The sequence below is a fragment of the Zootoca vivipara genome, chromosome 13 (genome assembly GCF_963506605.1).
Source record: "Zootoca vivipara chromosome 13, rZooViv1.1, whole genome shotgun sequence".
Lineage (NCBI taxonomy): Eukaryota > Metazoa > Chordata > Lepidosauria > Squamata > Lacertidae > Zootoca > Zootoca vivipara.
In genome coordinates, this window is record NC_083288.1 from 21143674 (window position 1) to 21170514 (window position 26841).

The following is a 26841-nucleotide window of genomic DNA, read 5'->3' on the forward strand; positions in this document are numbered from 1 at the left end:
AATCTTTCCACATGTTCTTGGACCTTGAATTCAGATTCTTGAAATCCCGAGAGATGGAGGAAGGTGTTTCAGCAGTTCCAAGTCTGCCTAAAGGCAGTTCTGGGAGCTGCCCATCTGAGAATATGATGGTTAGTTAGTGGGGCTTTTTTCCAGCTGGAACTTGCTGGAACTCGGGTGGGCGCCATTGCCAGTATAAGAGAACAAGGGAGGTGTTCGTGGTGAGTTCCAGCAGCTCTTTTTCAAGACAAAAAAGCACTGGTTAGCAGAAATGGGTGGTTTGCATTATCACATGTTTTCAAACCATCGAACTCCAGAGCTGGCTTTAACCTCTGGCTTGTTTACATGTTAGGGGGTAATTCAGCAGGCTGAACGGAGAATGGGAAGGCAGTCAGGACCCTCTTGTCAAACCCAGGGAGCTTAAAACGATGGTATTTATCTCAGATGTGTGAAATTCACAGTTTACTTGAGAAACGGGGACCCACAAATGGCCCAAGAGCATTTGTAAGGGAGCATGGCTGTGACATCCCACGATTTGAACGCAGGCTGCTGCCTCAGGGGTAGCAGTTCTCCCGCCCCAAACTACGTATCGTCACCTATAATGATAATTGCACACGACTCCAGAGCGAGGATATGGGAATGCCGTCTTAAATGCACATTCGCATAATCGTTACGCTGAATGCAATGTGGTGAGGACAGACATAATGTGCATTCTGGCCAGTGTTGAATCACATCTGATTCATGCTTGAGGTTCCCAGTCCCTCTCCGGAGTGGGCCAAAAGATACTGATTTTGCAAACGAAGTCTCAGAACTGCACGGAGTTTCAAGGGCAGAATTTTTCTCAAGCAAATATTCCTGATTTCTAGCTGCTCCCCACCCAGGAATCCCAAATAGGCATGCTGTTGGGTTTAGGGCTGGGCTGGGGAAACCAGAGTACGGACGTAATAATCTCGATCTGGATCTCGTTTCCTATGATGTCAATGTATGGCATCATACATACAGGAGCACGGGAGGCGATATGCCCTCAAAATGTCCACTGGAACACCTACCCCATTCTAATCAATGCACTGCAGTGGGACAATCTCATACAGGCATACATCTGGTTTTTATCCCGTGGTTCCCAATTCAGCAAGTGAGGAGTACAATGAAGCCTGCTTCTGTACGCAGATCTCCTTGGCTGGATCAGGGTTGAGTTTAACCCGACAAGCACCATGTGGCTTAAAAAACCCATCCCACCCAAAGTTGGATTTTTACTTCTGAATTCCTCCCTGTGCTTTGAATCTCTTGAGACATTCTGCTTCCGTTTTCCCCGGTGACACATCAGCCAAAACTAAACGTGGGTTCGAGCGGAGGCAGGAAGCTGCCCTGGCAAGTGCAGGCTGAGCTGCTGCACAAACGAGTGAAAGCTCTTCGTGTCTGAACATAAGCGCAAGATCTGAACTCGCCACCACCATGTGGGCATCTGTCCGCAAAGGGGAGCGCAAGTTTTAACACCAGCAGACTAGCACCTGGAAGTGGCTGAGCAGGGGCGGGGGGGGGGGGGAGGTACTACATACAGCTTCATTTATGCCATCGTCATTACGTATTTCCAGCAGTGCCCATAAAGGTGCAAAACTTTTCCCCAAACCAAGAAGGGGGACTGTCCATTTTTCTTCTCTTTTTTTTACAGGTTACCCCTGATATGAATGGAGGAGAAAGCTGGATGGTGAGAAGGCCCCCACCCCATGTTTCCCTCACAGGTTTCTGTCCTGCCTGCCCCCCCAACTTCAGTTGCCATAGAAGCCATAATAGCCCCCATCCCCTCCTTCTTTGTCATAGAGCTCCCCGTTGCGGATGGGCGGGGAGCTCTCAGCGCTGGAGACGTAGGGGGACACACGGCGGCGCTTGCACTCGGCTTCGTACAGCCCGGAGTCCGAGGAATCGGCCGACTTCACAGAGCCGGGCTCGGCCCAGCCTTCGCTGTCCTTCCCTTTCTCGTCGGTGGAGGGCACCGCCTGCAAGTCCCTCATGGGGCGGAACCAGCTCAAGGCCCCTGGGGTGGGCTTGGGGTGGTGATACTGAGGTGGGGCGCTCCAGGTGGCTGGGGGCCCGAAGGGGTGCTCCTGGTAATAGGGCAAGGAGGGGTGCGGCGCCGCCTGTAGGGCAAAGGGCTTCATCCCGTACGGCATGAATTTGTTCCCTCTGAAGTCGCCCTCGTAGGTGCCGTATTCCAGAGGGGCGGAAGGGGGCTGCTGGGAAGCGAAATACCAGTGGTGGGTCTCCTTGGGCGGCAGAGGCAGGGGGGCCCGCTCCCGGTTGTAGAAGCGGCTCTGAGGGAGCGTGTACTGATCGTGCAAGAAGGGCTGGAAGCGGCTGCTCGTGAGGAGCTGCTGGCAGCTGGCGGCACCGGGCGGAGATGGAGTTGTGCGGTCTCCTTCGGTCGTGGTGTACATCCTGATTGGACAGGGCGAAACAGGAAGTTAATGTCTTACAACGGGATGGCACACCGCCTTCAAAACTCACTTCAAAAACCACAGCTTCTGTTTCTTGGCTTTGCTCTCTTCATTTGCAGGCCACGGTTTGTCGTTACGGAATAGCGCGCCAAACCATAGTTAAAGCTTCGTTTAGAGCCATGGTTTGGTGTGCTATCTGAACTGATCTATCGTATGAAATCCCACCCCCCAGGTGCTAGAAGGAAAAAGCTAGCTCTTAACAGAAACGGTTGAAGTAGGTGGGTGTAGGAGAATGTGAGCATTTTCGCAGGATCCTGATGCAGAGTTTAAAAATTGAAATCGGGGCATTGCCACAGTAGTCTCTCTCTTCTCCCCCCCCCCTCCGGGGACTGATGTGTACTAAAACAGGCAAGTCAAATTGACATTGGGCAAGTAGAAGAGAGACTTACGAATCAAAGTTGTCCCGGAAGCCTTTAGCAAAAGGATTGTGGTCTATCTTCAGCTGGGTGATCTAAGCGGAAACAAAGAAGAAAGCTATTGTTCTGAAGTTCAGTACCAGAAAAGCGGATGTACCTCATTGCACCCCCATATACTTCCAAATTCCTTCATAGCCTTTTATCTGCTTCCATTCCTCTACCTCCTTTACCAATGCAGTGAATGAAAGCACATTTCTTCACATTTTGTAGCTGCTGCACAGAAATATACTGTGTCGGGTGTGGGAGTGTGGAATGTCAGTAACCAGAGCAAACGGTGATCTAGTAATGCATTTACAATCCTGTCTGTGCCTTCCATGGACTCCAACCCGTTTTGCACACAAGCGCAACTTTCTGCCATTGAAGATCTCTAAACAAGAGAGAGTCTGTAAACCAAGGAATCACTTTTGGATGCCATGCTAAATTAACCATGGTTTGCAGTTTCCAACAAACCATGGTCAACATTAAGCACACCTTGCCAGCTTGGATTATTAGAAGATTACTGTCATTTATAGTTATTCCCTATTAAATTTCTATCTCACCATTTGTCTCAAAGAAGCCCAGGATGGCAAATGTCAAAATGTCAAAACATAAATAAAACATTTATTTATTTCGACTGCGTCAGACCAACCTGACTACCTACCTGAACTTAACCATGCTGTTTTAGATATCACTACAAAGCTGTGGTTAAGTAAAAGAGAAAGGTAGATTTGGGTGGGGTTGGTGGGCAGCACACAACCGTGAGGCTTGCTGTGGCTTGTTATCATCATCACACTAAACTATGGTTTGAACTCTCCCACTTCTTGTTTATGAAGTTACAAGCACCATAGCTTTTAGTATCTTTATAAAGCTATGTTAAACATTTGGTGCCAGTCAACAGCATCACTGCCTACGGAGGTGGTAGAATCTGTCTTCTGTTAGCTTTTACGGGCTATCAGGTTATGTGTAATAAACACACAAGTTGTTACTCTGTTGTTGAGGAGAACATCACCCCTCAATAAAGAAAAAAATGTCTTTTTGCCAGGAACGTTTTGCCACAGGCAGAAAGTTATTTTCATCCTAGTTAGCAAGCCTACCGTGATATCATAAGTACAGTATCTATTTGCTAGCGCATGGGTAGGCAAACTAAGGCCCGGGGGCCAGATCCGGCCCAAACACCTTATAAATCCGGCCCGTGGACGGTCCAGGAATCAGCATGTTTTTACATGAGTAGAATGTGTCCTTTTATTTAAAATGCATCTCTGGGTTTTTTGTGGGGCATAGGAATTAATTCATTCCCCCCCCCAAAAAAAATATGGTCTGGCCCTCCACAAGGTCTGAGGGACAGTGGACTGGCCCCCTGCTGAAAAAGTTTGCTGACCCCTGAGCTAGCGCATTATAAAAACCTGTGGCAAGCAACACTGCTCCCCTTCCTAAGCCTCTTGCTTATGCTCAGAAGCACTCAAGATTCAAATACTTTCGGCATGTTCTGAGGTTACGCCGATGCTGAAAAATGAAAAACCTGCACTCGCAGATTCAAAGCGAAGGCATAGCTCAGTTCCCAAACCCTGCACAGACCAATGTGACCCTATTTCCCAGGACCGCCCCCGCTTTTTCTATCCCATCTGTTAAGCAAACGGTGAGCAGCTGCGACTGAGATTGCAAACTCACGTCAGCATTCTGGTACGCTGTAACAGCAATGAACTGAGTCTCGGGGAAGGTGAAGGTCTGGCTACAGATGGAAGGGTGTACTTTGTCCACCTCGCTGTCCTTGGCCTCGGTGACATGTAGTCGCGGCTGGTACTTGTGCAAGGACTGTAGCACGATCATCTGCCGGACAAACAGGACAAGGCACAAGATCCATGAATAACGTTTTGTCAGTATATTCCATGACATTAATTCTCCTGGTTGTTGGGGCGTTTTTTTTTGCTTGGGGGAGAAAACTGATTTGGAAAGCCACCGTTACCTGTGTGACATTGTTGGATGCCCCTTTGTTATTGGTGAGCTTCAGCTTCCCAAAGGAGATCTCCTGCCGCATCCAGTGGGCTCCGGTGTTGGGAGAATCCGGGTGCATGTACGTCCGATTCCCTGCCAGAAAGACGGCATTTCTAGTAAGCATCTCTCAGCCTTATTGCCTAGGCCCAGGGTGCCCTAGCATTGGTCTACACGACAAACATTTAAACTGCTTCGAAATCGCTCCAGCTGGATTGTACAACAAAGAACCCTAAGGAATTGCTGGACTGCGGGACTGCTGAGAGCTCTTTCTTAGATCCAAACAAATAATGCCAAGGGTTTCTTGTTGGAAGTTGTGATAAATAAGCAGTGTTGGAAAATTGTTTTAGAGCTTGTAGCATAGCACAGAAAAGCCAAGCCTGGTGTTAAGCACCAAGCACACTGGGGTGCACACACCTGGCTGAACTGACACCTTGCCCACCTGGCGTAATAGGATGGGTGACAACTGGCTGCTCAGCTCCTGTCCAGTTATGGTACTGCTGGTGGGTAAGTCTATGATCGTGAAAGAGAGGCTGGCAACTGCAGCAGTGCAGGCAGATTGGAGGGGCCACGTAGCAGCAGCAGCAACTGGGGACAGTCATTGGTGCGGTTTTCATTTATGTCCCCCCCCCCCATTATGGAGCCAGGCCCAATAGGAAGCAAATTGATGGCCTTGTCCAAGATAAGATCAAAACTGGGACTATCATTTCAGATTCCCGTTGCAGGTGGAAGAGGCAAGAATCACTTTAAATGCCTGCTGTTGGACAGATGAAAGATTAAACGTAAGTCGCTGCGTAGAATTTAGAGGAGCGTCAGTGGGTGAATCCCTCAAATATAGAGCAAAAATGCATGCATTGATCCCAGCAAACCAAGATGGTGCAAGGAGTGTACAACGTAAAAAGAAAAAGAAAAATATTTTTTGTGTACTTAGAAAGGGTTTAATGATTCACGTGGACTGACCTGTAAAATAAATTTACCAAAAGTGAATTACAGTGGTACCTCTACTTACAAATAACTCTACTTACAAATTTTCCTACTTACGAATGGAGCTCCGTCCACCATCTTGGATGCGGTTTAGATAGGATTTTTTCTACTTTTTCTGCTAAATAGGGTTGCTTCGACTTACAAATCTTTTCTCCCAATGCATTCCTATGGGATTCGACTTACACATTTTTTCGACTTACAAATGTGTGTTCGGAACGCATTAAATTCGTAAGTAGAGGTACCACTGTATAATTTTTCATTTGTTTATTTGTTCACTGTGTGTGTCTGTGTGTGTGTTTCTTCTTAAACTTACATCCTGCCCCTTACGTACAGATAAATTCAAGGACTGTTAACATTATAAACCATTCCAACAATAAATGCTCAAGAAACTCAATTAAAAATGGCAGAGTTAATACATCGCAGCAGGTTAAAGCCACGTTCAGCTAATATTTAAAAAGCCCTGGGAAAACAAAAGAAGGCATTTGCTTGGCACGCAAAGGACATGGGTGTACAACGTCAGGCAAGTTTCCCTGGAGAGAGCGTGTAGTTACATTCTTGAGCTTTAAAAAGAAAGGTGCCAGCATTCAAATTAAACGGAAAGTCATGAACTCTGCCCTGGATGCTCAGCTCTTAATACTAAATGCATGGGGTGCAGACTAGTGGTTCAGGTAGGAGCAAAGGAAATGCACAACGTTATCAAAACGTTGATTCTGTGCTTTAACAATGAAGCGATGCAGTTTCTTCTCAGGACCAGCAGATGGGGCTGTAGCTCCTGGGAATGGGGAGGTGGGGGTGCTGCAGAGCAAACAGGGCAAAGGCAGCAGCTGCTGGATTAAAAAATAAAAGTACAGTCATACCTTGGGTTGTGAACGCTGCGGGTTACGCGTTTTTGGGTTGCGGACCACGCTGAACCCGGAAGTACAGTGGTACCTCGGGTTACAGACGCTTCAGATTACAAACTTCGCTAACCCAGAAACAGGACCTCGGGTTAAGAACTTTGCTTCAGGATGAGAGCAGAAATCGCGCAACGGCAGCAGGAGGCCCCATTAGCTAAAGTGGTACCTCAGGTTAAGAACGGACCTCTGGAACGAATTAAGTTCTTAACCAGAGGTACCACTGTACCGGAACGGGTTACTTCCGGGTTTCGGCGCATGCGCAGAAGCACAAAATGGCGTCATGCGCTGAATCGCATTACGTGCAGATGCAGTGTTGCAAGTTATGAAGATGCCTCCCGCATGGATCACGTTCGCAACCCGAGGTATGACTGTACTGTGATTTCATTTCCAAAAGTATTTGGTTAGATTTAAATAAACTTTTTTTTTAAAAAAAAGTTTAAACTGTTGTGATGCCTTTGTTCAAAAGTTCTCTGTGAATGCTCTAAACTGCCCTGGATGTGTAAGACTTAAGGACTATAAAAGTTCAAATCAATAAATTATCAATTAAATAAAAGGGAATCCACATTAGGGTAAAATAAAAGTCTCCCCACCTACCCACCACCCAGCAAATTCATGCTTAGGAGAAAAGGGGAGGGGGAGTGGACTTCAGAACTTTCCCTTGCCAAATTCATTTAGGGTCTAATCGAAAACTGCCACTAAGAACGAAGGGCTGAATTTAGGCTTCCCCTGAGAAAGGTCTTAAATAACCCAGCTAAATTAGAACCATTTTCCATATTCAAAATTCTTCAAATTTTCTCATGGTTAGAACTTTCATATACGACTTTTTGGAGGAGAGTCATTATGTTGAATTTGGCGCAAGATTCACACGTGAAGTAGAAGTAAATGCAAGAAAGCCCACAAGAATTCGCAGAGTGCTTTTCCCTCACTTTGCGCTAGTCCTCTAAAACCTAGATGTTGCTTCTCTGTCTGGCTCATTTCCACACAGCCTAGCAGGATAAGGCCCTGAGTAATTTAACAGTTGTTGTTGAGGGCAACATTTAGCTGGTATTTGTGTCATTATAGAATCACAGAATTGCAGAGTTGAAAGAGACCGTGACAGGTAATCTATTCCATCCTCCTGCAATCTTTTGCCTAATATGGGGCTCGAACCCACGACTGTGAGATAAAGAGTCTCATGCTCTGCCAACTGAGCTACTGAGGCGGATTATTCTTGTATTTCTATTATTTAGGCTGAATTGTTAGTGAAGCGTTTAGCCTTAGTGTGTATTTGTTAATATGAGCTCTTCGATTGCCAATCTAATTTTTTAATGACTATTTAAATGCTGTTTATGTTTTGCAACGGTTAGTTTTCTTGAAATGGTGCTATATTTTAGAGCCAGTGTGACATAGTGGTTAGAGCATTGTACCAGGACCTGGGAGAGCAGGGTTCAAATCCTGGGTGACCTTGGGCCAATCACTGCCTCTCAGCCTAACCTACCTCACAGGGTTGTTGTAAGGTTGAAATGGGGGGGGGAGGGAACCATATACACCACCTTGAGATCCTTGGAATATAAAGGTGGTGTAAAAGTGTAACAAACAAATGAATAAAAATGTTTTCTTCATTATGCAAACTTTCCTGGTGTGAGCTGCTTTTTGAGAATGGTTTACCATGGGAAAACATATATAAACAAAACTAGCCAAGATGAAGGAATGAAGGGGGAACAAAGGAAATGTGTTCTGTAGCAATGTTTTTTCCTCAGGTGATGTTGGACTACAATTCCCATCGCCTCTCTCCCCTGACTGACCTGGCTGGGGATGATGGGAACTGTAGTCCAACAACATAGGAAGACCTAAGTTGAAAGAACACTTGTCAATAGGAAGTGGTCACAAAAAGTGTGGCAAGATTTCAAGCACTGGGGGATTCAAAAGTTTGCCGCTGTTCTGAGACATTTAGGTTAGTCCTAATAAAGTCATGGCCCAGCTGTGGATTTTGTAGATTCCCTACCCATGGGCTAAATTCCTCCCTCATACCTGGCATATTTCCTTCTGCTTTGCCGCACTGCACCCATTTCCCGCCTTGGTATCGCCAGTGGTGTTGATCGACTAACACAATGTCCACAAAGATGCTGTAATGGGCGACAGGGTCCAGTCCAGAGATGTTGAAGCTCAGAAATGGGAACATTCTCCTAAACAGTGTTGCGGAGGGAAGGGGAGAGAAAAAACACAACCACTTGTAAAACAGGAACAAAATAGCCCCACGTTGCTGGGCTGGTTGTTTTGAGGTTAAGGCACACAAGAAGTTTTCAAAATGAATGTACTAACTCCAGTTGTTAAGAGCCGCTGCCCTGAATTCAAACGGCAGTCCCTACGAAATTATTCAAACTGGAAAAACCACATAAACACTGCCTCAGAGCAAAAAAGTCTGTGAAACCCCAGCCTTCTGCCTCCAGACTCTGACCAGCCAGAAGCTCAAAGAGCACAATGGAGATAATAAACCAAAGGTTGTAATCTTCAGCATCTCAGTCATATTGTACTTCTGAACATCAAACTTTCATTATCGTGGAGATAAACAAGAGAGCAAGCTTTCATCTTTAGGTAGCTGGGTGAATGGGCGCTGCTAGAGCTCTCTCTCCTGCATTCGTCTGAAAAACCTGTCTTAAAAAGCTTACTATCACGTCAAACTTTGAGACAATGAACTCCAACCCATTAATTTACATGAAGTGGAAAGAAAAAGCTACAAGTGTTCAGCTTGATTCCATGAGCTCAGATATTCGCAACAAGAAGACTGGGCTTGCTCATGCTTCCATGTGTCTCGCGCCTAAAATCATAGAATCGTAGAGTTGGAAGAGACCCCAGGGTCCTCTAGTCCAACCCCCTGCAGAGTTTTCTGCTTCACCCACACTTTCTAGGCACAGGTACGAACAGTTTTCCCTGTGCCTCACTCGTTTCCCAGGGAAAACCTGCTCTTTACTGCAAAATCGGAGCAAACGTCAATCCAGAGAAAACCTGAATTGTTGTTTGCTCCGTTTGAGCACTAAAGAGCAGGTTTTGTTGTGGGGGCCCTTACACCACTTAGGCTGCAATCCCATACCTACTTAACAAGAAGCCATCCACATTCATCTCAGTGAGACTTACTCCCTAGTAGACATGCATGGGATTGCACTGTTATAACCTCTCCCATCATTTATCTAGGCTTGATAGTCTATGCAGGAGGAGGCAGAAGGCCTTACCTTCCAAACATAGAAAGAAAGATATCCTAGGGAGGAAGAATGGTGGATGTGGCAGAGGTAACTAAGGTTTACATTCACTTTAGGTTCAAAGCATAGTTTCCCCCCAAAGAATCCAGGAAACTGCAGTTTGCTAAGAGTGCTGGGAACTGTTCTTCTGTAAACTACCGTTCTCAGGATCCTCTTTAGGTTCAAAGCATAGTTTCCCCCCAAAGAATCCAGGAAACTGCAGTTTGCTAAGAGTGCTGGGAACTGTTCTTCTGTAAACTACCGTTCTCAGGATCCTCTTTAGGTTCAAAGCATAGTTTCCCCCCAAAGAATCCAGGAAACTGCAGTTTGCTAAGAGTGCTGGGAACTGTTCTTCTGTAAACTACCGTTCTCAGGATCCTCGGGAAACCAGGACTGTTAAAGTGTACAGATGTGATTTAAATGTGTGGTGCGGACGTATCCTATGTTGCCTTGTTTGGATTCCATTGTTCCACCAGATAATTTGAGGGTAGGTATGGGACATAAAGGGGACGTGGGTGGCGCTGTGGATTAAACAACAGAGCCTAGGGCTTGCCGATCAGAAGGTTGGTGGTTCGAATCCCTGTGACGGGGTGAGCTCCTGTTGCTCGGTCCCAGCTCCTGCCAACCTAGCAGTTCTAAAGCACCTCGAAGTGCAAGTAGATGAATAGGTACCGCTCCAGTGGGAAGGTAAACGGCGTTTCCGTGCGCTGCTCTGGTTCGCCAGAAGCAGCTTAGTCATGCTAGTCACATGACCTGGAAGCTGTACGCTGGCTCCCTCGGCCAATAACGTGAGATGAGCGCCGCAACCCCAGAGTCAGTCACGACTGGACCTAACGGCCAGGGGTCCCTTTACCTTTATGGGACATACAGATTACAGATTACCGTTATTTCTTTCCTCACAAAAGCCCTGGGAGCAAGTGATCTCTGTGTGATAATTCAAGCAAATGGCAATACTTTTTTTTTTTTATCGGCTGCTTCCTTGGAATCGTCTGGAGGAGGCCATAAAAAACCCCAGGAGTCTTTGTGGCTCAAAGCTTAAGCAGGGAAGCGGAGCCTAAATGCTTATCCCACAGAGGACTGCTGTAGAAATAGCGGGGTGGGGAGAGAGCCTGGGTTCCAATAATGACTCCTTATCTCTTCCCACAGGAGATAATCCAGTCTGTATTCCAGCTGGCTTCATCAATTACTGCACCCAGCCCTAATAGTTCAGTGCTATGATCTACTTTCCAGTGGTCAATATATTTCCAGGACATCCCCCCCCCCACACAGACCAGCAGAACAGCTCCATCCAAATGACACTCGCTCCATCTTTTCGTTCTTCAAGCTAAGCGGCTTGAAGTGACGGCAACAGATGCAAAAACAGCTCTGTTTCCTTCTTACCCCCCCTGACCTTTACCAAATTCTCTACCTCGCCACTTCCCTCTTGCCCCCCCCCCGGCCCCCACCCAATCCCTCTACCTCACTCCCCTCCCCTCCCCTCCATGAGCGTCTCCTGCCACATTTCCGGTTCAGAAATAGACACAGCTTCTATTTTCAGAGAAAGCGAGAAGGGGACAGAAACAGAGAAAGACTTGGGATGGATGACCAGAAAAGGGGGGGGGGAGGAGAGAAAAACACCCAAGATCTCATGGATGGCTGTGAGAAACCTATTCACGCGGCACGTCTAAAACCTTTGGATATCTGAGATGGAAATGAAAGGAGGAGGAGGAGGAGGAGGAGGAGGAGGAGGAGGAGGAGGAGGAGGAGGAGGAGGAGGAGGAGGAGGAGGAGGAGGAGGAGAAGAAGAAGAAGAAGAAGAAGAAGAAGAAGAAGAAGAAGAAGAAGAAGAAGAAGAAGAAGAAGAAGAAGAAGAAAGAGCCCCGAACACAGCAATTGAAAGCACCTTGGCTTCCCCCAACTGGGAACTGTAGTTTGCCAAGGGTGCTGGGAATTGTAGTTCTGCGAGGGAGTAAACTACAGTTCCCATGATTCTTTCGAGGGGGAGCAATGTGCTTTAAGTGTGCTATACATTTATGGCATGTACCTAACCCCTGTCTAAACAGTCCGTCACTCCCTAGAAGATTATTGGGCTGATAGTTCTAGGCTCATGGGAGTCAATGGACATGACTAACGTAGTTCCATTGGTTTCAGTGGGTATACCCTTGAGTGGAGCGTACTTGTATACAACGCAGCTTTTCATTCCTAACACACTGATTGCAGACATTATGTAACAGCCCCAATGAACTGGAGCTTCGTTGCCATGGTCTGTACTGAAGAGAATTTCCCAGTGAATTGGGTCAGGCTTATGCAAATCCCACCCTTTGGGGTGAGTAAAATCTGCCCGTGGGGGAAGGCGCCTCACTCTGTTCCAACTTATTTAAAAAATATCACGGCAGTGGACCATAAAATCATCAACGCATCATAAAGTTATAAAAGTGCAGAATACAGAACCCAAGTCACCAACACTGTATCAAATTAATTATTTTAAAATGGGCAGTGAAACAAAAAACAACATCTATTGGGGGGGGGGGAGAGAAAGTGAAACTTGGCCACAGCCTTCCCAATCTGTGGCGCATTTCTGTTTAAATGACACTCACCCTTTATAAATTTTCACCTACACCTATACATTAGCATATGCAAATATGATGCAAATCTCAACCTATTTAGTTATTAAATTTCATAAAATGCATGCACCGCTTGTTTGCGAGAAAACCTCTAAGCAGTAAGTTGGAAAAAAAAACCAATTGAAAAACTGGTATTTACAAATATTCAAAAGATTATTGACATCAACAGCAGCTAAAAGGAAATGGCTGGGCTTCCTGAAACAAAAACATTTTTAGCAGAATTTGCCGCATATCAGTATGTGCTTTGCCTCTTATTTGGGGTTCAAATATGTCAACCCCCCCAAAAAAAATCTAACACTATCCATAAGTGAGGTTGGGATGGAAGGGAAGGAGAATGTAAAATGTATTTTGCTGCTGATAAATTGGGGGTGGGGGAGGGGGAGAGGAACTGGAGTGATGAAATCTAAACGATGAGGATTTTCCCTCCTGCTACAGTAAGAGTTTTTTGGTGTTTTTTTTAAAAAATTATATATATATAGAGAGAGCATACTAAAAATACGAAGCTTCATATATGACTAAAACATAAATTATTAGGAAAGTTTAGTCATAGATTTGCAGTTCATCGTGCTTAGGCACAAGAGGTTGGTTTGCAATGTTCATGAATCATCTCTTAATGCCAAACCAAAACACCTTCCAGTCGCCTCTGTAAGCCCCCAAACCAGTCAGAAAAAATAGCAGACCATTTCTGGTATGTGTACGTTTAATGCGGATCACTGAGTATGAGCTCAGGAAAAAATTAACAGCCTGGTTAATAGCCCCTCCGCCCCCCCCCAATTCGCCCACACACGAATACAAATAGATTTTCGCCATTTTAATAAGGTGGTGGCTGGCATTTCCCGCTCTGCCTTGCAGTCAACACTGCATTAGGACCATCCTAGGTGGGCTCCATCAACAGAGGTGGGGGTAGCCTTGGCTTGCCCCACATCTTCCCCAAAATTAAATGAGTAGCAGTTTCACCGTGGTGCAAATTTCCTGCTCCTGCTCAATGCTTTAGCATTGAATGCTCTCAGGAGAAATTCCCTAGAAGAGGTGCTGCAACATGGTATTGTCTAGCACAGGCATCCCCAAACTGCGGCCCTCCAGATGTTTTGGCCTACAGCTCCCATAATCCCTACCTAACAGGACCAGTGGTCGGGGAAGATGGGAATTTTAGTCCAAAACATCTGGAGGGCCAAAGTTTGGGGATGCCTGGTCTAGCACCAATGTAAGTCAGATGAGCTTGCCCTGGTTCCTATGCAAACAGGCAGTGGCTCTTTTAGGCAATGTTAGATTGGAGGGCAGGGGAGGAGATGCAGGGCTTAGGTATGAGCGGAGATCTGTGAAAATCAGGTGCCCTAACATAAGTGAGTGGACATTTCCACCACTAAGAAAAACCACCACAACCCACAGGCTCTTGCGGCACCTTAAAGACAACCCCAATTTCTCTGATCACTGCAGATGGTGACAGCAGTCACGAAATTAAAAGACGCCTGCTTCTTGGGAGAAAAGCAATGACAAACCTAGACAGCATCTTAAAAAGCAGAGACATCACCTTGCCGACAAAGGTCCGTATAGTTAAAGCTATGGTTTTCCCAGTAGTGATGTATGGAAGTGAGAGCTGGACCATAAAGAAGGCTGATCGCCGAAGAATTGATGCTTTTGAATTATGGTGCTGGAGGAGACTCTTGAGAGTCCCATGGACTGCAAGAAGATCAAACCTATCCATTCTGAAGGAAATCAGCCCTGAGTGCTCACTGGAAGGACAGATCGTGAAGCTGAGGCTCCAATACTTTGGCCACCTCATGAGAAGAGAAGAATCCTTGGAAAAGACCTTGATGTTGGGAAAGATTGAGGGCACTAGGAGAAGGGGACGACAGAGGACAAGATGGTTGGACAGTGTTCTCGAAGCTACGAACATGAGTTTGACCAAACTGCGGGAGGCAGTGCAAGACAGGAGTGCCTGGCGTGCTATGGTCCATGGGGTCACGAAGAGTCGGACACGACTAAACGACTAAACAACAACAACAATTTCTCTGAACATGTGGGAAAATAGTATCTTTGATATAGCAATGTCTGAGCATCTCACCACACACAGGAAGACAATTAAAGGCACAACAAATAGAGACACCTTCCAAGAAACGTGGGCACCGTTCTTTAGCTATGTTAAATACCAAAATCAAGACTTTCTTACAACAGCTGCCCAATATTCTCAGTGGAGGGGTTGTGTTAAGTAATATGTTTGAATTTTGACTGTGTAAGTGCATGTCTAGAGACAATGGAAAAAACAAAGACTGCTGGGTAAGGGTTTAATGGCCATTGTGTTTGTACTTGTTTAAAAACCCATACGATTTTTTTGACATTTGCTTGTGCGGACTTAAAAGACCTAACAGGCCGTTGCCATTTTGCGAGTGGGATTCATTCACATACCGGCAGATTCAGGTTCTGCAATAACAGTCAATTTGGTGCTCTTGCGCAACAAACCAGGATCAAAACCTGGACTTTTTGAAAGAAGGAAAGTGAGGGGAACGTGCAGCAGAAAGCATGGGACATTTGGTTGACCCAACATCACACAACTTCCCTGCAAACCAAGCAGAATGAACACTCGTTTGGAAGCGCCCCGATATGCTGCAAGACTCTTCATTGTTCCAAATATACTTTCGCCTGGTGGTTCAGACTTTGCTCACTGCCTCAAGAAAATGCACTCACATGCTACACAACATTTAACACTCACACCCACGAGAAATAGAAACTCTTGAAAGAAAAAAAAATCGGCATTCCTCCAAGGCTACCCATTGTGCAGATTCAATGTGTGCCTAATTTCTAAAATCAAGTGGTTTGGCTCTGCCCAGGAAACCATTCTCCCTAATCCCAGATATGCAGATGGGCTTTGGGACAACCTGGAAACCTGTTTTCAGAGTCAGAGCTTATGCCTGGTGTACATGGAGCTGTAACAAAGAAGTGTCCCTGAGCATGTGCAGAGAGAGCGCATGACTCAACGGTTTACTTAGTAAATTACCATAAAGGCAAATGGCTATTTTAAACAAAAACAAAAACCACCAGGGCTGTAAGCATCACACTTAATTAAACAGATTAAAGTTTTAATTGCAGACTGACATTCTCCCTCGCTTTTTTGGGGGGGGAGGGGGGCGCTGTGATGATGGCAAACACGTCCCAAGGCATGTTATGAATTTTTACTAAAAATTCTCTCTTCTTGATTTCTTAATCTTTTTGTTGTTGTTAAAAAGTATGGCACTCACTGCAACAACTTCATGGTGAGTACCGGCACCTATTTTTCTAGGGGGAAAGCACTGATTATGATGATGCTTATTTTTGTATACAGCCCATCTGACACTCTGGGCTACTTCCAACAGAATATATAAAACCTAATAAAACATTAAACATTAAAAACTTCCCTTCAGGTAGCTTCTAAAAGTACCATCAAACTGACATCAGTTGGGACCTGCTATTTATTATTATTATTATTATTATTATTATTATTATTATTACCAATTAAAAAAACAGTGCTATTTGAAGCTTGCTTGTTCTTCTCTCCAGAAGAAAGTTCCTTTTAAAAACACACGCCACCCCCAAAACTGATCATAAGCAATTCTACAATTCTGAGTCTACATAGTTTCCAGCATATAACAGGATGGGGAGATTTTATCAATTTTTGCATTCAGAATCAAACACAGAATCCACGTCAATTTCATGGAATCAAGTGAAGCTTCCTTCTTCCCAGCTGATGCTCCTTTCCCTCTTCCCTTGCAGACACAAACAAACAAACACACACCTGCCCCCCCAGCTGGGAGCATCTCTATGCAAAAATAAGTAATCCATTCTTCAATGGTCTCCCCAGGGAAGGCTAGGCCAATATTTCAATACTATTAAACAGTACATTTAAATCCCAAGAGGAAGCAGCCCATCCCGGAGGCAGGATTGCGGGTCCTGCTGGGCTGCAGAAAGGAAGAGTAAGTCTTACTGTTCCTGATTTACCATTTTCTGACCGGATCCCTCACCTTGAAACACAAACGCTGTGTGCCTGGCCCATTAAACCCCATTCAAAAGTCACAGGAATGTACTAATATGATACTGAGATCAAGAAAAACCACAAGAAACCACCTGAAGAAGAATATAAAATTATATCTGAGTATACGCAGCATTCGTTTTCAGTGTTGAAACATTTCACTAAGGTCTGAGAAGCTCAAAGGGAGGAGCTGCCATCAACCAGAGAGGGGGTAGATGCAGGGAGCTTGCTTTGCTATTAGGAAATAAAGCCTAAAGAAAAGTTTGCTTTTCCCCCCCCCTCTTCCCTTCCAACCTGTGTTCCTTTTGTGACATGTCTCTTAGACTGCAAGCCCCGAGGGCAAGGACTCTCTTGATATCAGCTATCGTGAGCTGTTCTGAGAACCATTTTTTCCAGCCAAACAGCAGGGTAATAAACAACAAATACTTCAAATAAATAAATCCAGAGATTTTGATTCGAGGTCAGGTTTGAGTTCCAGCACCTTTAAAACAAAAAGAAAAGAAAAATCCCCACAAACAGTGGATGTGAAAGGTCCCCACCTTACTCCAGTGATATTATTACCCCCATCATGTACGGTATGAGTTCTGAAGTTCTGTACAGTGGTACCTCTACTTACGAATAACTCTACTTACGAATGTTTCTACTTACAAACGGAGCTCCATCCGCCATCTTGGATCTCTTGGATGCAGTTTAGATAGGGTTGCTTCAACTTACGAATTTCCCCCCCAATGCATTCCTATGGGATTTGACTTGCAAATTTTTTCGACTTACAAATGTGTGTTCGGAACGCATTAAATTCGTAAGTAGAGGTACCACTGTAATTAGAGAGGCTGAGCTCCAACCCAGCTACGGTAGGTGAAATCAGTGTCAGAGATTTTGCACATCTAAAAAATAAATTGAGGGAGGGCCCTCATCAGTCAAGCAAGTCAGCAGAAAAGTTAAAAAATAGAAAAGTCTAAGAGGTTTCAATTACAAATATTTAAGTACTGTAATTTGTTTTAATAAAAATTTTAAGGATCACAAATAAAGGTAAAGAACCCCTGGGTGGTTTAGTCCAGCCAAAGGCGACTATGGGGTTGTGGCGCTCATCTCGCTTTCAGGCTGAGGGAGCCAGCATTTGTCCACAGACAGCTTTCTGGGTCATGTGACCAGCATGACTAAACCGCTTCTGGCACAACGGGACACCGTGACGGAAACCAGGGCTCACGGAAAAGCCGTTAACCTTCCCATCACAGCGGTGCCTATTTATCTACTTGCACTGGCGTGCTTTCGAACTGCTAGGTTGGCAGGAGCTGGGACAGAGCAACGGGATTCAAACCGCCGACTTTCCGATCAGCAAACCCAAGAGGCTCAGTAGTTTAGACCACAGCGCCACCCGCATCCCCAGATCACAAATACCTTGTCAACAGCTAGGCTAGAAGGTGAGGACCAGAGCAACACACACCCTGTTTTCTGCCAATCTTGGAAGTCACATCCCAGATGCCCCTGTATCTAATTCCAGAGGTGTGTGGGTTGCTTGTGGTTCCGCAGCGGGGAGGAAAAAAGATTCTGCACTTGCTCAGTGGCACCCTGACACCCAAAGCAAGTTCCAGGGTAGAACCGTAGTCCAAATTATAGCTTTGTGGCAGGGACCATTCTGCCCTTGCCGATTAAAAAGGGACAAGGAGCATTGGGGACCACCACGCATAGGTGTATATCTAAACAGGGGGTTGCTTATATTCAGAATGTCTGCCTCCATATTGCATGCCCTTGGATTTATGGAAGAAGCCCGTGTTGGCCGTCAAAATCTGGTGCACTGTGCCATCAAATCAGCACCAGCAGGAATTCCAGTAATGAAGGGGGCATAGAGCAAAGAGAAAGTACATAATCGTCAACCCCTTAGCCCTTAAGAGACTGACAACTGGAAGGTGTGAGGGTGGAGAGGGAATTAATACATGGCCAAGAATCACATATTCTCGAACTGCAGAGTCATATTTTCCATGTACCTTGCACGGGTCAGAGGACAACTGCTTAGCCAGTCTCCTCAAATCAGTGAATTTTTCTGTAAGGCTGCATTTTTCACAAGTGGAGTCATTATCCATGCATCCTCTCTTCCTATGGTCTCCAAAGGGTAAGGATGCTCAGTCAAAGGCTTTTGGCCTTAGCCCAGAACTCTCAGCCTCTCCCTCCCAATGGACAGAAAAGTGGCTAGGGCAGACTTAACATGTTGAGACAGTGACGGTTATAGATGGACAACCAGCTGCAATAATAATTACAATGGTCTAGTTTACCAGGCTGCTGTGGGGTGAAAACTGCACAAATAACGGCATGGTTTTTTGTTTTGTTTTTACCACTGCTGCTAGTACTACTAAAGTTATTAATAATACTGTTTTAGCCATGTCAAATTATACAAGACAAAAGGCCTTCAGGACACATCAAAGGTTATATAGAAAATAAACCGATTGTGCATTTACAGGTTGGAAAACACCACATTTTCAAAGAGGAGAATGGAAAGCAGAGGCTGCTGTGGTTTGTAACTTTGATATCACCTCTTTGACAAGGTTTTTGTTTCGCAATTTGACAGGTCAAAACTACACGAAAGTTACACCTAACCCCAACCCTAGTTCTTCTCTTTTGATTACTTGGTGATGAGGTGATTTGTTGATGAGATCTGGTGATGGGAGCAGAGATATTCGTGCGATTACTCAGTGAGTAGAAAAAGCACTCTCTGCATGCTCAGGGGTCAATACTGTATACCTCTGACATTTTGAGACCCTATTCCCCCCCACCCCAGGTCACACCAAACAGAATGGTAGAGGGGGAAATATCAGGACGGGACGGTTGTCCTTTCCAAAACGGCAAATCATATCTATAAATGTTCTCTGTTCCACCTACTAAAAATAATGGAAAATGGACTAAACAATTAAGAGCGAAGGGCAATATTAATTAGGAATATGACTTCGCAGACCGCTGGTTTGGATTCATCACCCAAGAGGAAGGATCTTACAACCAGGAACTCACAGCTCATTATGAATAGACCTCCTGGGTTTTAAGTTACACATTTAAAGTGGAACTGGTGTTAAAGAGACAAAACTCCCTTGGTCTTCTGGGAGACATCCAACTAGAAGGAAGATTCATTTTGCCAATCATTCCATAGCTATGAAGCAAAACTGACAATAACTGCAAGAATGCACCTCACGTTTATAGTTGGGTGTCCCCCCCCCAAATGTAAACATTATAAAATAACAATAATAAAATGAAAAATAATGTTATCTCCCACCACACCTCTAGCAACCTGACAGAAGAATAGTACAGCTGTGTCGCATAGTACTGGTCTGACTGGGGAAGATGACCTGCCCTCAGAGTGTTTTCCCTGATTAGTCGTACCTTAGTTCCCAAATTTAATCCATTCCGGGAGCCCGTTTGACTCCCAAAACGGTTCGAGAACTAAGGCTTCTGATTGGCTGCAGGAGCTTCCCTGGTTTTTGAACGTTCGGGAGCCAAAACGGTCAATTTTAAAGGCGTTCGGCTTCCGAGGTTCCACTGTAATACGTCAGTAATTGTCTAGAGACTGTTTCGAACCTGTAAGGTCGCTTTCAGATGACCTATTTATTGAGCATTCATCCTGATTCGTTTGCAGGGACATTAGACAGTGTTGCCTATTTAATGAGCATTCATTCTGATTTGTTTGTGGAGAAGCTGGATGATGTTGGGTCAAGCCAATTTCATGCTTTTCAGGAAATTTCCCACTTCGCTTTACTGGTCACAAAAAAAGTCCATACATTTGGGGAAGCAGGTTAGTTGTGCAAGACCTCCCAATCAACTATAGTTGTGCAGCCTGAATTTGCCAGAAGGTGACTGAATCCCACCCAAAAATGAGAAGCAGAATGGGAAGTGCCCTAAATTTCCAGCTGTTTTTGCAAAATGGAAATAACGAAAGAGAAGGGAAACCTAAATCATCAGTCTTACAGCTGAAGTATCGGAAACCTTTATTTCCTCCTCCCTTTTGGACTTTGAGGGTTCTGTTGTTGTTTTATTATGTAGGTATTGGAATAGAGATGCAGGTGGCGCTGTGGGTTAAACCACTGAGCCTAGGGCTTGCCGATCAGAAGGTCAGAGATTTGAATCCCTGCGATGGGGTGAGCTCCCGTTGCTCGGTCCCTTCTCCTGCCAACCTAGCAGTTCAAAAGCACGTTAAAGTGCAAATAGATTAAACAGGTACCGCTCTGGTGGGAAGGTAAACAGTGTTTCCGTGCGCTGCTCTGGTTCGCCAAAAGCGGCTTTGTCATGCTGGCCACATGACCTGGAAGCTGTACGCCGGCTCCCTCGGCCAATAATGCGAGATGAGCGCGCAACCCCAGAGTCGGTCACGACTGGACCTAATGGTCAGGGGTCCCTTTACCTTTACCTTTAGGTATTGGAATATGTAGGTATTGGAATATTTTATTATGTACGTATTGGAATAGCTCTATCAATACTCCTGCTGCTAAATAAATGAATAACTGAGCAGAAGAAAAGGAACGAGGATTGGCACAAAGCTTTCTAACTAACCAGTTCAGTCTGGTCAGCTTGGAGGGACCTCAGACAGGAAGGATGCATATATAAAAAAAGAACAGGAGGTTGCCATCATGCGAACGGAAATGTATGTTGTCTTCTCAAGTTTCCCAAACCATCACTCTGAGCTATCGGGGATGTTTTAAATGTAACTACAGTCCGGGTAAGAATGTGGGGGGAAATTAGCGCTAGCTTCTGAGATTCATGTGCTTCTGTATCCACCAATAAAGGAATGTTTATCTTATCAATCAACTGCCTTTTTGAAAAGAATCTGGTTAAATCTGCAAACTACGAAGGACTTGGTACAGACGCCTTGTTTGGATATTCAAAGCAATGTGATAAAACTTAACAGTTCAGTACACAAAAACTACCACTCACTGATAAAAGGAAAGGGCATCCTTAATATTTTCTTTTTCTGTTTTAAGTCCCTTTTATGTTCATACTTAGTTCAGAGCAGACATGCACAGGCCTAAAACAGGTTTTTAAAATTATTATCCTGACCAATTAAGCAATTAAATTTATAAATGGTTAAATCTGGGGATCATCTGTATCATAACTATTTTTTGTAAAGAGTTTTTATACGCAGAATTGTGTTTAAATGTTTGTATAGTTTTTATACATTTAATTATTTTGTATATCGGACTGTTTTTAATTCCTTTTGCCCTTGGTATATGGTTGTAACCATTTTATAACTGGATACTGGTTTAATGTGTGTTTTACTTTTGTAAACCACTTTGTGAGTTATTTATTTTAAAAATGTAAGCAGTATAGAAATAGTATCAGAGTAAAATAAAATCAACAGATATTTTATTATTGTAAACCTGCCCTTGGATCTTGTGGCGAAGGGCAGATAAGCTATCTAATAAAACAATGAATGAATGAATGCTGCAGTCGAACTGATTTCCAATCCCAGATGGGAATCTTTGGTCATCTGCCAGGATCTCAACACCTAGGAGGCCTTACTGCTGATGCCTGCCCTGGCCCTCCAATTCCAGGTTGGCCCTCTGAATATCGTTGACCAGCTGGCTCTGGCTAGTATCTTAATTTTCTACGATGCCCCAGACATAGCATCCTTCTGGGGAGCTACAGGAAACATCAGTTTGATGCAGCCACTCATCCGCTAGGTAAGTCCAAAGGGATCCTGGGAATGAGGAGTTGGCGCACTTTGTTCAAGACCCCACCGAACCTCGCTGGGGTGGGTGAGCAATGGGGGCCAAGACTTAGAAAAAGAGGAAACTGAGATGATTGCCATCTATGTTTTGTTTTGTTTTAAGACATAACCTGAATTGACCTCTCCTGGTTTGTTTACTAAATTATGTAAAAGAGAGGCAACAGGAAATAGGTTTGGTACTATTAGTAGCAGCTAGAGTGGCATTTGTCAGGTGTTGGGACGCAGGTGTTGGACAACAGCCAGACAAGATGTGAAGTGGGAAATCTGCAGTTGGTTCAAAGTACCTGCAATTGTTCTCAGTTTTGCTTTGCGGGGGCGAGAGGGGGCTGTTTAACCTTTTCCCCCATCCCATTTCCCTGACATAAATTCCCCACCCCAACATAGCTGCTATTAGCCATGGAAGGTTCCCATGGGGGTGGGGGAATTTTAAGTCAGGAAAACAAAGCAGAGGGGGATGGTTAAACTTCTGCCGTCATCCCCCATTGCAGCCCCACCTTACCCCGATCCAGTATAGAGTCTGATTTGACCCTCAGGGACTCACATGGAGCAAGAACTATTGGAAAAGTTTTGGAAAGTCATCTCTATGGCTATATATAATAATACAGTATATAAGGACAGATTTTCAAGGCAAAATAAGAGAGTGTTCAATGGTTTTGAAGCATGGGTCCACATGTCAAAAAACCGTCCTTAAGGGATGCTTGAAGAAGTTGTTCACAAAACAGTTGAAGTAATAAAAGGAAATCTTTAAATATATTTCTTTTAGAAAGGAAATACAAGTGGCAGGGGCCATAGCTCACTGGTAAAGCTCAAGCTTTGCCTTTTAAGCCCCAAATTCCATCCCTGGCACATCCAGTTTGAAAGATTAGCAAGTGCTGTGAAAAATTCAGCTTGAGATTCAAGAAAGTTCCAGTCAGTCCAGTGGCGTCGTAGGCAAAGTTACTTCCACTTTCACATAAACCATGGTTTGCATCCAAACCAGCATATAGTGACATGCACTTTGCTGCCAAACCAGGATTCAGCCCAGTTCAGTTTATTGGCCCAAACAAAGTGTGAAATGGAATACCAAACAAACCAGGTAGTAAACAAATACAAACTAACGAGACCCACACAAAGAAAGAACACTCTCAACTAAATGACACTCAGCAACTAATATCCATTATTACGATCTACAACATGTGGCTTTGCAGCCGCTAGCTTTTCAAAACTGGTTTGCAATCCTGGTTTGGCGGGCAAGTGCCCACCTTAGTTTGCTGGGCTTGGATGGAATAGCATAACTATGGTTTCCATAAAAGAGAAAACCATTGATTGAGAGAGTGAGAAGAACAGGGAGCATGAAAACACAAGGTTCACTCTTGGAACACTGAACCATACTTACCTTACTAACAGTTACCATTCAACAACAACAAAAGGTAGTTGATAACGCAAAATCGTGGAGGGAGGGGTGGGAAAATTTGTCAGGACATCTTTGTCCCTTCCGCCCAGTTCTGAATTTCCCTACTCCTGGGTTTGTAATTCCTGAGCACTATTATCTGCTGCTCAACCCGTGCTGTTACTTGCCTGAATTATAATCTCTTTCTTACTCCCAAGTAAAAGCCTCTGTCTGCATGTGTTGGGTGGGAGCCGGGACACATGCAAGGATGGCGGTGGGGAGGGGGAAGGAATCAAGTTTTATAGACTGAACTTTTCAGAAGGGGAGCCAAAACCCATCCCCTCTCCTCATCACCACACCACAGCAAAACAACAAAAAGTACTAAACAGGGCATGTGGTGGGCTGCTGACTTCCTGAGCCAATGTTGCCAGGGGAACGTGATACGGGCCGCAATAACCACTCAGAGCCGACGAGCTTCTCAACCCCAGTACCTCCAATCCCACCTTCGCCCCTGTTGCAAACGCAGAACTTTGCAGGTGTTGTTACATCTAGTCACTTCTACTGTAGAGCACACTCTCTGTATTTTAACCTTGCCTAACAATGCCACAAACTGGTTCCTGGCATGGTCGTCTTGCAGACAGAGGAACTGAGGGCGACACTACCTTTTGCCCATGGCTATGCACAGGCCCTAAGTCACAACTGTGGTCTCCAGGCCAGTGGTTTTCAACCTAGGTGCTGTGGCACCCTGGGGTGCCTTGAATGATGGTCAGGAGTGCTGCAGGCAACACTGGCCTCTGTCCCTCTCCCCCCCCCTGACGCCCTCTCAACGTCTCTGCCTCCCAAAGGCTTGCATGGCTGTTTGTTGCAGCAGCCCTGGCTACAAGCTCCCCGGGGGAATGGTGCCTCTAGGGCTGGCCAGGGGGTGCTTCCCAGGCCCTTGTGGGGCAGTGTGAGGAGGTACCTCTCGTTGTGGCAGGGGGGGGGTCAGCTCAGAGACCAGGGCGGCAGCAGCGGCTGCCTAGAGCACTCCCGAGGAGAGGGGGCTGAGGGAACACTCCACAAGAGAAGGAGTTTCAAAAAGGGTGAGAGGCAGCCAGCTTTGCAAGCAAGGGGTGACATAACTGGGCTCCTGAGCCCCACAGGGGTGTCGCAGAAAGAATGTAGTTGGTCAAGGGAGCCGTGGACTCAAAAAGGTTGAAAACCTCTGCTCTAGACCAAGCTCCTACCACAAATGAGGTGGATTTGCCATCAAGCCAGCATCCTATAACAAGGTCCGTTGCCACATTCTCCTATCCTATCCGCACAGATGCAGTGTTAATGTACACTGCCACAGCACACCAAAAGCAGGAAAGTTTACATTTAATATATCTGCATTAAAAGTATCCATTTCACAGGCCTTTCTGTGGAAGAATCTCATTGCCCAACATATGCCCACTTGTTCCACGTTTGATGCACGTTACCAGCTGTTCCAGTGGTTAAATCTGAAAATCACAATATTTCATCATTGGGGGGGGGGTATTTTATTAAAATGCATCCATTGGTTTAGACAGCCCCCACCCCACAAAGCCTAAACTAAGGCTTAGTTAATATAGGCACAAGAACATCAGGCCTGGGTGCTAATTGCGGCCTTCTGGGCGTCTCGGCCTGGCCCTTAGGCCGGACCTTTCATTGTCCCTGCTTTGTGACCTCCTTGAGTGCTTTTGCCTGGTTTGAACTGCAATCATGTCTCTTACTTTAATGAATGAAGGATGGAGAGATGCGCCAATAGCCAACAGGAATGTGCAGAAAAGCTTCAAGGTGTGATGAGGTCCTAGGCATACATACTCCCTGGTGGGCTCCTTCCAATGTTGGTGGGGCCCTTGTCATTGTTACCTAACAGCAGCAGAAGGCGGCTATGAGCCTGCATTTTAAATTCCCCACAATCTCTCTGGCATAGCATCATTCTGGGGCATCATGGGAAATCTTAAACAAAGGCTCACTGACCCAGCTGACAGGGTGAACGTGGCCTAGAGTACAGTACAATGGGAAGGGTCAGGGTCAAATCCAATCGTCTGCCCATATGTCTGCTCTAGTCCCACCCATGTGGTCTGTCTGTGGTGCCACTTACTAGCAGCATGCGATCTCCCACTCCCCAGAATGTTGCTCATGGCGGGGAGAGATGCGGCACTTCTGCTGAAAGAAAGTTCAAAGGAGGCAAAATTTTGTCTGAATAAAACTGCCTTAGTACAACACACAGTACAACACCTTTGGAGAGTCTCTCGATACGAGAAACTTCTGAAGTTGATTGGCAGCCACCTAGAAAACCTCTCTCTCTCTCTCTGGTCCCAATTTGGGACATATGTAGTTTCTTTAACTGTATGTGCAAACACTCCCAGGCTGCTTTTTACAAAACTGAAATAGTTAAGAAAGCTATGGAACTGTCATGCAGTTTGGGCCCTGTGTCCAGGCGTTTGGACACTGCTGGGTCTTCCTAAGCCCCCATGAATGGACTTATCTGTCCGTTTCAGCGTTTCTCATTTTGGTAATCTTAAATTCAATTATTCACATTTCCACAAGATTATGCAGGGGTTTTTTTTTTAATAAAAAGAAAATCCTCGTGAACATTTATCATTCTAGTTCAAATTTCTCCTAAGCGACATGTTTTTATATGCAGTTTTGACCAATATACACATTTTTACAAGCATTTTCTGCAATGCATTTCTGCATGTGTTAGTTTCACTGACACACTGTGCCTAATACATGCATTTTTGTGCATATTGGTTGGGGAATTGTATCGCAGAATTCACAGTAGTGTGACTTTCAAAGGGCAGCAGTGTTCATGTGTTGGTTCGAGCAGCGCGAATTAGATAATTTCTCATTGCAAGGCAAACAAAAATATTATACCTCTCCTAACCCTACACCCCCTATTCTGAAACCGTACCTCCTGCGAATATTTTCTATCTGTCTATGATAAAACAAAAAGAGTAGAGTGGGGTGTTTTAGAATTTAACTCTCAACACTAACCTTCTGTTCTTGAGTTTTATGCCACAAAACCTCAAAAGTTCAGCAGAACTGAAGGCACAAACCTCACGGCAACAAATCAAACACTGCATTATCAACAAAGGGGTAAAACCATTTCTTCAAACACTTCATTCAACTCCCCACCTGCACCTCCAGAGATTTTACATATGTACGTACACACACACACACACACA

The 26841-nt window shown here is 45.1% G+C and overlaps 1 protein-coding gene across 1 annotated transcript in view; it reads right to left on the reverse strand.

Annotated features, from left to right (window-relative positions):
• Nucleotides 1–1737: 1737 nt before the first annotated feature.
• TBX21 (T-box transcription factor 21) overlaps nucleotides 1738–26841 on the reverse strand; it is a 51423-nt gene continuing 26319 nt past the window's right edge. Inside the window, exons 2-6 of the mRNA XM_035137131.2 lie at nucleotides 8764–8918; nucleotides 4848–4969; nucleotides 4553–4711; nucleotides 2879–2940; nucleotides 1738–2430 (exon numbers count right to left, since the gene is read on the reverse strand). Coding sequence (XP_034993022.2) covers nucleotides 1764–2430; nucleotides 2879–2940; nucleotides 4553–4711; nucleotides 4848–4969; nucleotides 8764–8918 — 1165 coding nt within the window. The 3' untranslated portion in view covers nucleotides 1738–1763. The remainder of the gene's footprint in view (nucleotides 2431–2878; nucleotides 2941–4552; nucleotides 4712–4847; nucleotides 4970–8763; nucleotides 8919–26841) is intronic.